This window comes from Nicotiana tabacum, chromosome 21 (genome assembly GCF_000715075.1).
Source record: "Nicotiana tabacum cultivar K326 chromosome 21, ASM71507v2, whole genome shotgun sequence".
NCBI lineage: Eukaryota > Viridiplantae > Streptophyta > Magnoliopsida > Solanales > Solanaceae > Nicotiana > Nicotiana tabacum.
In genome coordinates, this window is record NC_134100.1 from 4,500,798 (window position 1) to 4,512,224 (window position 11,427).

At 37.8% G+C, this 11,427-nt stretch overlaps 1 protein-coding gene across 1 annotated transcript; it reads right to left on the bottom strand.

The window, feature by feature from the left end:
* Positions 1–7,722: 7,722 nt before the first annotated feature.
* Positions 7,723–11,165, bottom strand: LOC107815808 (epoxide hydrolase 2-like). The gene is made up of 4 exons (XM_016641444.2): positions 10,825–11,165; positions 9,129–9,296; positions 8,796–9,031; positions 7,723–8,138 (listed from the first exon to the last, which is right to left on the bottom strand). Exons 1-4 carry the CDS (start codon positions 11,110–11,112, stop codon positions 7,889–7,891), a joined length of 942 nt encoding a protein of 313 aa, XP_016496930.1. The 5' UTR covers positions 11,113–11,165; the 3' UTR covers positions 7,723–7,888.
* Between the last annotated feature and the right edge of the window lie 262 nt (positions 11,166–11,427).

An 11,427-nucleotide genomic window follows, 5' to 3' on the forward strand; every position in this document is an offset into this window, starting at 1 on the left:
ATTAAAAATTAGGTCTAAGTTTTGTCATTAGTAAAGAGAAAGCTAACGTGTCTATTCCCATAAAATAATGGACTTTTTTCTTCTTTAAGTTATTCACCCTTAGTAATAAATTAACTACAACCTAAATATCTACAGTACTAAGTGGCGGTTGGCTTTTGGAGATTTGACGGAGAAGATTCGAAGTCGCAATTTTTTTAGCCTTTCTCACTCGTTCAGTAGCAATTATATGGCAGTAACACTGTTCGTTTCACTGTAGCAACAGAGAAAATTTGCAATACAGAGTATATATCCTTCATTTTTATTTCTATTTGTATTATCATTTATCAGATATATTGAACAGTGAGTATGTATTGTGATATTACGATAGATTTTCAACCAGAAATTTCAATATTTGAGGTATAGAACATTGGGATTTAGTTCTAAACTTGGAATTTAAGAAAATTGAGATTTGACCTATAGATTAATATCTAGATCGAAACTTCATTATAGATTGGGACTCTACGATTTGTGTGGAACTCGTAATTATAATTATTTTTCCGGGGGATTTGACCATGTTGATGGAGAGTTAACTTATCAGTTCACTTTGGTTTGTCTATTCAAATAGAATCTATGTGATAATTTCGACGTGAAAAATGGACATCTTTAATTAATATTTTACATAGTTATTTTTGTAACGATGATGGCAATAAAGTGAAACAATTACATAGTATAAGTCATGAAATAGTTCATATAGAGCTTCTGTTTCGGTACTTTCTGAAGTACTACTGCTGACCGTATTTATATACAAATTATTTATTAATTAGATCAGAGATTGACTTTGATTTTGACTTGTCATGAAATTATGAAAATTATCCACCTAGACTAATTAGAACATGTTATTCAATACTTTGGTTAGATTTGGAGCTTTTGGCGACCGAATCGAGGGACGAAGGCATCCCGAAGTAGGATTTTATGTTGTTAAGGTAAGTAACAGTTTTAACTCTGGCCTTGAGGATATAAACCCGGATAATTTGATATCATGTGATTGTTTGGAGATGATACCCATGCTCGGTGACGGGCGTGTGGGTGTATACCTCGAGGGATTGAGACTTGGTCCATCCCGTGGGGCCTCATGGTCATCATCTATATTTATGTAGTTACTTGTTGTTGAACTTGTATGCCTTCATGTTAGAGATCATGCTTAGGCTTTATTCATGCTCACATTATTTATACTCAGTTATAAATTTTTTTGTACATGTTTACCTCAGTCTCTATTATTTGCTAATATATTGTGATACTTGATGTGGGTTGTGTCCCCTTATTTGTTGATGATGGTGAGACTAGTGAGGTACATAATTGAATGAGCTTGAGGGCCTGGTTGTGAGGATATTAATACCATAGCACATGAGCTATCCGCGTAGCACGTGAGCTGACAGTGCGGGTCCAGGTATTGATACCATAGCACGCGAGTTGTTCGCGTAGCACGTGAGTTGACCGTGCAGATCCAGGTATTGATATTATGGCACGTGATTTTTCCGTGCAGCACGTGAGTTTTCCTATCACGACCCCGGTTTGCCCTCCGTGAACCATCGTGACGGCACCTAGTCTCTACGACTAGGCAAGCCTAAATTGCGGAAGAAAAACCAAAATTTGCGGAAGTAAAATAATTTAAAATAGGAATAAAGTAATAATAGTGTTTAAATGTGTCACTTGACATACACCATGTTTAACTCTCAATACCAATACGTAAATCCAAGACCCAGAAACCCATGAATCATAAGCTAAGATCAATACTACATAGCTCTAACTCCGGAATGTCTAATAAGTACAGAAATATACAGAAGGGCTAAATACTAAAAGCAGGAATAGAAAGGGACTTCTCGGTCAGCGGACGCGGCAGATGTACCTCGAACTCTCTAAAGCAGTCGCCTCCTCAAGGATGATAAACATGCGCAGTAGGGGCATGAGTACACCACAGCGGTACTCTGTAAGTGCTAAGCCTAACCTCGGATGATAAACATGTGCATCACGTTTTTCATAATGCATATGAAAAACATGTGCAAAAGGGGAATGAGTACACCACAACGGTACTCAGTAAGTGCTAAGCCTAACCTCGGTTGGGTAGTGACGAAGAAGGTCAGGGCCCTACTGAGATTAAATAAATATAAAGATGACAGGATAAGATAAGCAGTACAATTGAGAATCTACAGTAAGAATCTACACAGGATAATAAGAGTACAATAACGGAAACAGAGATGAAGGCAACCACAAGGAAAGTAACCGGGGATCTCTCAGTATCTCGAGGATCTATAGTACCCTCAATATATGCCAAGGATCTCTTGGTACCCCAAGGATCTCTCGGTATCCTCAATATATGCTAGGGATCGCTTGGTATCCTCAATATATGCTAGGGATCTCTCGGTATCCCGAGCATTTCTTGGTATCCTCAATATACGTGCCAGGGATCTCTTGGTATCCCGCACCTCAGTCCAAATCATAAATACGTACAGGGAATCTCCCGGGATGCCGTCACGTAGTCTCAAATTAACACACAGAAACAACACAAGAATACTCAATTAAATGCTAATTTTGTACCAAGTAAACAGTTAATTCTAGCCTAACATGCTTCACGTAATACAATTAAATCAGTTTAACCAAATAGGCAATTAAGTCAACTAAACATGCTTTTCTAAACTACAACAGGCTAAATTCGCAAGAAGAATAAAACAGGAAAAAGGAACTCAATTGAAATACCTAAAGTAAAACTGGATTTTCAACAATTAACTAAAGTACGCACTCGTCACCTCACATACAAGGCATTTCAATTATCAAATATATCATATCTTAAGGGAAAGGTCCCCCAAGCATGGTTAGACAAGCCACTTACCTCTAACCCGCTCAAAAATCAACCCGACACCACGTCTTTGTCACGAGTACTCGACTCCAACTGGCCCAAATATATTCTATTCAATTCAATTGCATAATGTAAATAATATTTCTTGTAACTGATTCTACAATTAAAGTCTAAGCTAATACGCGAAATTATGAAAAATGACCAGAACGCCACTCGATCCCACGTCTCAGAATCGGGTAAAATTTATAGTTTCAGAATCCTCACACTCTCATGAGTCTACCCATACCAAAATTATCCAAATCCAATGTCAAATCTCCAATCAAAACTCAATTTCTTGGCCTAAGAACTTTTCTCCAATTTTCATACAAATTCCAAAATTAAAGGATGAATTCATGTTTAGGTTAATGGGTTACAAGCAAAAATGAGTTAAGAATCGTTACCCAATTGATACCTCTGAAAATCCCTCAAATCCGAGCTCCCAAGCTTAAGTTTTGATAAAAATGGCTAAACCCTCGATTTTGAAATCTTATATCTACCCAGAAAATTCCTTCTTCGCGAACGCGGTCAAAGCCTCGCGTTCGCGAAACACAAAATAACTTTGACCATTTTTCCTTCTTCGCGAACGCGTCCCCTTTGCACAAATGAAACTTCACTAACACGACGGGAACCACGCGAATGCGATGCACAAAACTCCACTGGGCCAATTCCTCTTCTGCGAACGCGAAGCCCAATCACGAACACATAACACAACCATCCAGCCTCTTCGCGAACGCGGAGGCCCTCTCGCAAACGCAAAGGCCAAACTTTCCCCCCAGTCCCAGCTCCTCCTCGCGGACGCGATGAAGGAAACCAGAACTGACTGCTGCAACATTTTCTTCAATTTCCTAAGTTTCAAAAATGACCCGTTGAGCATCCGAAACACACCTGATGCCCCCAGGACCTCAACCAAACCTGCCAACCAATTCTAAAACATCATTAAAACTTGTTCCAACCTTTGGAACGCTCAAAACAACATCAAAACACCTACTTTTCATCGGATTCAAGCTTAAATATTCCAAAAACTCTAAAAATACACTTTCGATCAAAAGGTCCACCAAACCTCGTCTGAATGACCTGAAATTTTGCACACACATCCCAAATGATATAACAGAACTACTGCAACTCTCGGAATTCCATTCTGACTCTTGGATCAAAATCTCACTATCGAACCAGAAACTTCCAAAATTCAACTTTCGGCGTTTCAAGCCTAAATTAGCTACGGACCTCCAAATACAATCCGGACACGCTCCTAACCCCTAAATCACCCAACGGAGATAACGAAACCATTGGATTTCCATTCCGAGGCCATCTTCACACTGTTCCGACTATGGTCAACTTTCCAACACTTAAGCTCTCATTTAGAGACTAAGTGTCCCAAAACTCTCCGAAACTTAAAATCGAACATCCCGGCAAATCAAAATAGCAGAAATAGACTCGGGGAAAGCAGTTAATAGGGGATCAGAGCGTTAATTCTTAAGAAGACCGGCCTGGTCGTCACATGTCCGTGCTTATCGCTTGGGCTTTGGGAGCCCCTTCGGAGTTTGTACACACCCTCAGTGAGCGCAGAGTGTTGAGTGTATTGAGTGTTGAGTGTTGAGTGCGAGTGATGGGTGATGGAGTGACATTGCTATGAGGTTGCATTTACTTTTGATGTTGCTGCATTTACCTATTAATTTCTTTGTGGCATTTACTAAGTTATGGAACTTACCTATTTATTCCTGCTATTTTTAAATTGTGAAAAATAATAGTTGGATTATTGTGCTTATCTCGTCACTACTTCTCAGTTCCTTAGTTATTTCTGTTATTACTGAGTTGGTTGTACTCATACTACACCCTGCACTTTATGTGCATATCCAGGTGAATTAGAGTGCGGCGATCATTGATTTCAGGCCGACCATCTGTGGAGATTGCAAGGTTGCTGCCAACGTCCACAGGACCTTGTTACTGCTTTTGTCATTTCTTATTTTGGACAGTTAGACAGTTTATATATATTAGTTCATAGTTTTAGACACTCATGACTTAGTGACACCCCGATGTTTGGGACTCGTTTCCGTATTTTATATTATTTATATTTATAGTTGGTTTAGTTTATCAGGAATTAAATTATTGAAAATATTTTATTAAATTCTTATAATCAAATTAGTAGTAATATTTTGGGAATAGGCTTGCCTTTTAACACGATAGGCGCCATCACGACCATGGTTAGATTCTGGGTCGTGATACCAACTTCCCGACAACCATCTGAAATCATCTCGAGGCCCCTAGGACCTCAACCAAAAGTACGAACAAGTCACATTACCCTATTCAAACTTATACCAACCTTCTGAACACTCCAAATAACATCGTATCATCACTGCCCTAATTTACTTCCCGTCTTCAAAAATGGAGAAACTTAGCAAAATTCGCGAAGAGGCCCTTTTTATACCTTCTGCCCAGCAATTACGCACCTGCGGTCCATTTTCCGCACTTGCGGGACCGCTTCTGCGCTCTAACCAACCGCATTTGTAGTTTCCACTTAATGACATCGGACCGCACCTGCGGTCTCGTAGGTGCGTTAAACTTCCCGCACCTGCGACTTCTGGCTTTCTCTCAAACGACCGCATCTGTGGCTGACCAAACGCTTCTGCGACCTCGCACCTGCGGTCCCCAATCCGCAGGTGCGGTTATGACAGAAACTCTGCAGCTTCAGCTGTAAACTCCAACTTCCAACTTCCCGATAACCATCCGAAATTATCTCGAGGCCACCGGGACCTCAACCAAAAGTACGAACAAGTCACATTACCCTATTCAAACTTATACCAACCTTCGAAACACTCCAAACAATATCGAATCATCAAAACACCCTTGGATTCAAGCCTAAGATTCCCAAAACTTGCGAATTCCGCAAACGATCAAAAAGTCTATCAAACCTCATCCGAATGACCTGAAATTTTGCACACACATCACAAATGACACAACGGAACTACTCCAATTTCCAGAATTCCATTCCGACCCCAATATCAAGATTTCCACTACCAACCGGAAAACGTCAAAATTCCAATTTCGCCAATTCCAACCTAAATCTACCACGGAGCTCCAAATTACATTCCGATCACCCTCCTAAGTCCCAAATCACCTAACGAAGCTATCCAAACTATAAAAACCATATTCCGCGATCGTTTACTCACAAGTCAACTTTCGATTGACTTTTCCAACTAAAAGGCCAACTTAAGAGACTAAGTGTCACATTTCTCTACAAAACCACTCCGAACCCGAACCAAACAACCCAATACCATGTAATACAACTGAACAATACATAAAGAAGCAGAAATGGGGGAAACAGAGCGGTAACTCATGAAACGACCGGTCGGGTCGTTACATCAATAGTGTTGTGTCCAAAACCAATGGGTGCTTAAGCACTCATATTAGACAATGTAGATCCGCCAGTGGCAAACGATACAATCTATCCAAATATTGTATTCAACAAAATAATACTGAACAATATAATACAATACGATACGATACATTATGAAATGATATATAACAATCATCCAAACAAGCTGTTACTCTTACTGACTGTGTTTTCACCGGGATAAAATATGGGATTGTATTATTTCATGTTTGGTATAGTTTTTAATTTTAAGGTTAGTTATTTTGGGATTGTTATACTAGCTGTAGAGTAAAGTGGGAAAAGAAATAGTAAAGTGACTAATGATGCAAGTACGAAATGATCTCAATATTCTTAACACTGGCCAAACATTCCGTACTATTTTCTTTTATTAAATATTTGAATGTTCCGCAATAAAAATATAATAAAATGCGATTTATGAGTCGCATGCAAAATAGATATATAAGTCAGCATTCTATTACTCGCTCATAATATATCACTTCTGATTATGTCGCATTCAGTAGATAGTAATTTCGGGATTGCTATGGTAAGCTGTAGGGAAAATAAACTTCCAATAAAATGTTGGCACAAATATATTCACTAAAGTACTTCCTTTTTCTGATGATGGTGGTGTACAACCATTTTTGCGCACCTCGACTAATTTCACTAGGTACCTACTACCTCCCACCAACATAGGTAACGCTTTTAAAATGAATTGGCCAAAGACAAACTACTATTTTTCAAAAGTACTTTTTCAAAATATACTTTTGAACAAAAGTACTTCTCAAAATAAGCAGTTTTTAGTAGTTTGGCCAAACGGACTTAAAAAGAAATCTCTAGTACTTTTGTTAAATTTTTAATCTGGTTTTCCAATGATTACGCCTACTTTATTGACCACTAAGTTATGATTTTGGGCTGCAATTCATAACTTATTAATCCCCCTCCCATCATTTTCTTGCCTTCCAAAGTTTTCTCCAACATAAATCTAGCTCATAAATATTAAAAAGAAAAGGAAAAAACGAAAGGAATTTACTAACAAAAGTGGGGAGAATCCTATAGTTGGTGCAAGTTCTCACTTTAGTGCTAAGGAATGGAAAAGTGAAAAGAGACCTAAAACCAGAAAGTCTAAAGTAAACATGTACCAAACTTTTATCCTCAAAATAATATATACTATTACCATATTCTTGCCCTATTTATTTTCTCTGTTAAAAGCATAATGTTCCTTTTTTGTTCCTAAAGTAATTTGCATTATTAAGGAATATTCCAAATACTATTTTAAGCCAAGAAAATTTAAGACAATTCAGTTCCACATAGATACCCTGCTATAATAAGTATCAATTTCAAGCCATTCATTACACATCAAATTTTGTACCAGAATTCCAAATGGTTGCTCGGACTTTCCGAAAATGCGCGTCGGATCTAGTGCAATTTTTAAAATATCCGACACGGGTGCGGTAACATTTTGGAGAGATCACGCAACATAGGGTAAAAGTGCAAATATCAGTACACAATGGTATCTTGGCCTCATACATTTATCACATAGACAAACAGAACTATGATAATATGACCAGTTAATAGTCCAAACTAATCCAGATCAGCAATCAAATAGTAAAATGCATTTCGAGAAGTCTTCGTTGAAGGTTTTATGACTAACTGTTGCTGTGGAGGAAGTTGAGGAGAAGTTGATTAACCTCATCAGGCATTTGTTCTTGAACGAAATGAGTTCCTTCGGGCATAAAGATTATCGCAACATTTGGTACGAAACATTTCAGTTTGTCGCTCCTGGTGTAGTCTTCGATTCCTGGAAATTTGAGGACGTAATCCTTCTCGCCCATTATCAGCAGTGCTGGAACTTGAATTTTTGGATCTCCAGTTAGGTTCAGTTGTTCGCCCATCGCCCTATAGCCAAAAGAAGTTCATAGTAAACCAAATTAAGAAAATATCAGGGAATTGTTCAATAGCTAATTGATTAGTAATGAATCCCAAAGTTGAATCTGCTGCGATTTCCCCTGCAATTATCTACCTAGAACACGCTGCGTGAACAAAAAGAAAAGGGCAGCCCAGTGCACTAAGCTCCCGCTATGTGCACAAGATGCGAGAACAACTTGCATAAAACAATAATATTTGTGACAACTGAACATCTCCTATTGTCAGTTTCATGGATCCAGTTATAATTGCGGCATGTCAGTTAGACGCGAAGCTAGAAACCCGACAACAGGTTCGGACGAACCAGTAAGTTTTTGCTCAAATAGTGTATTTCTATTAAAAGTTCATTAAATATGTACAAATATTCAATTTAGAACCCAGTTATTTGTACTTGAAGTTGTCGTTCTAAAATTCAGACTTATAAAGTTGAAATCATGGCTCTGATAGTAGACTGTCAGTTTCAATTTAGAGGTGGATCTAGAGTGAGTTGTGCGACTGAACTCGTTTTTGGTCAAACAATGTATTCACTATGCAGAAATTTTAAAATGAATACTAATAATAAGATCACCTCGTACTGAACTCACTGACTCTAGGTTGTACCAAGTCATAGGAATACAAGCATTTCGGTACCTATAAGGAACCTGCAAAGCTGTGTGGAAACCAGATTTCTCGTATAAAGCTCCGTAGATCGCCAGATCTTTTTCGCTGAACCAAAAAGGCAGAGGAGTACTTGGTTCCACCAAATCCAAAATTTCCTGTTTTTCGTCAGCTACTGGTATTTCACTTCTAGAGAAGAGGATATAGATTTTCTGTACAACTGTTTTAGCATCAAATCGACCAAAATCAGCTTCAGCTCGCCCAGGCTCCTGCGAAAAATTAAGAATCTCAAATATATATCAGGGGCAGCTAGCTAGAATAGGTTAATTTTGAAGGAAACACAATATCGTAAAGGAAAAACCATACCCTCCATCTTGAAATATAGAAGCCTTCGCTAAGGTATTTGTCATAGTCGGATGGACCTGGGACCATAAATGGTACCCCCATGGTAACAAATCCAGAGACTCTCTCCTCATGCAGAATGACAAATAAGGAAATAACAAAAGCTCCAAAATCTTTACCGACAAGAAAAGCCTACATAAATGCGCGAGCACATACATTTGTGAGGATGAAAGAGAGAAAAAAAATATTATGAGAGCTGAGTAATTCACTTTAGAAAGTATTACTCCCAATATTGGTTAGTACAAAAACAACAACGCCTCAATCGAAGCAATTTGAGGTCGGCTAATATATCTCATTACAGATATTCAACCATTTCGATTGTTATTAGAGAGGAATATGTTTTATTATATATTGCCATTGTTATCAGAAGCATATCAATTTTGCTAGTTTTACAGGTTAGATAACAGAAGCATAACGAGCACAAATAGCCTGTTTGGCCAAGCTTCTAAAATCAGCTTATTTCGAGAAGTGCTTTTCTCAAAAGTACTTTTCAAAAAAGTGTTTTTGGTGAGAAACAATTTGTGTTTGACTAATTAATTTGAAAAGCACTTTTGAGTAGTAATTAGTATTTGGCCAAGCTTTTGAAAACTGCTTCTAAGTGTATTTTTCTCAAAAGTGCTTTTCAAAAAAGTGCTTTTGAAGAGAAGCTACTTTTTTCTGCTTCTCAAAAACTGCTTCTGCTTCTCCTCAAAAGCACTTTTTTCCATATAAAAGCTTGGCCAACACCTCAATTTTTGGTCAAAAGCACTTTTGGCCCAAAAAAAGCTTGGTCAAACAGGCTAAAAGTCGCCCAAGTTTTTTTACCGACAAAATGTTGACTTCTAGGAGAGACTAGTCTATTTAAAGACAACTTTATTTCAAGACACCCAATTTTTGAAGTTTTAGGAATCACGAATTTGCAATTCTCTTCACAAGCAAAACTTGAACATCCTTATTTCAAGAATGCTGAACTAATACAAGATGAGTTTGAGTTTTATGCACTGACAACATAGAAAATATTTACAAAATCAAGCCACTTACAAGTGTAATTGGTAATCTGACAAAAATAATAACGAACCTGATATAATAGGTTAAACTACAATGTCTGTATCAAAAATCTTTATCCATCCTTTGCGGACTTTAAATAAAAAAATTACTAATTGATTCAGCTGAAAATAAATACTCCTAGCAAAAAAGAAAGGTTACAAAAGGAAGTTCATCATTTCATATTTTGATCCATAAGATATCTTTCACAGTGAGGGAACCTTCAGCCTCTTCAAACAATATCTAATACCCCTAAATTTCCTCATTTTTGTATTTCTTTTAACCTGTCAACATTGAAGCAGCCCCCCCCCCCATCCACTCCCCCCACCCCCGAAAAAAAAACCCTTTCTATCTCTCTCTCCCATTAACAGATTTGAAGGGCCTGAGTGTTTGTTGCAGCTAACACAGTCTAGATCCATTCTATTAAAAGAAATGTACTCTAGAGTTGACTTTTTAACACATACAAGTACAATTCACTAAGCTCCCGCCGTGACGCGCATAGCGGGATCCGCGGAAGGGTCGGACCACAAGGATTGGTGGTACCTAGCCTTACTCGCTCCTAAAAATAAAGTAACTCCTATGACCCTACGCAACACGAATCTAGATTAACTGCAATAAGATATAAAAAAGATGGTACCTTTGGAATGCTAAGAGCATTGAGGAGTCCAAGGAGGTCATTATCAAAATCCAAGAATGTTGTTTTTTCAGGTTCTTTTGGCTGTTCAGACAAACCATAACCTCTGTAATCAAAAGCAATGGCTCTAAAACCAGCTTTAGCCATAGCTATCATTTGGTATCTCCAAGAATACCATATTTCAGGAAATCCATGTAAGAATACAATAGCTGGAGAAGATTCACTTCCAATTTCAGCTACGTGAAGTTTCAGTCCATTCACTTCTATGAATTTCTGCTTTATTTCTTCCATTTTTTCTTGCTTCCTTTCCTTCTGTGTGACTGTGTGTGTGAGTGAGAGAGAAGTGAGATAGTTATTACTCTGCTTAAATATTATCGGACACTACATCATGGATTGCCACGTGGCAGGCAAACAACTACTAATAACAGGCGTTACGTACAGATATTATTAGCTTTACTACAAGTAGGTAGCTACTGTTATCTGTTCCAATTTATATAGGAGTAGTAGTTTTTAAAGTTATCAATAGTCAGATAGACATTTTAAATAAATTTTTAATTTTTATTATGACTGAAATTTGATAAATATATTTGTATATATAAGTTCTTT

What these genes read in the sequence shown, in the direction of transcription:
- LOC107815808 (XM_016641444.2), bottom strand. Translation starts at nt 11,112, where the DNA reads ATGGAAGAAATAAAGCAGAAATTCATAGAAGTGAATGGACTGAAACTT. An exon ending in TCTATATTTCAAGATGGAGG is followed by an intron (nt 9,032 to 9,128) that starts GTATGGTTTTTC and finishes AATTTTTCGCAG; the next exon opens with GAGCCTGGGCGAGCTGAAGC. An exon ending in GCTTTGCAGGTTCCTTATAG is followed by an intron (nt 8,139 to 8,795) that starts GTACCGAAATGC and finishes TTTTGGCTATAG; the next exon opens with GGCGATGGGCGAACAACTGA.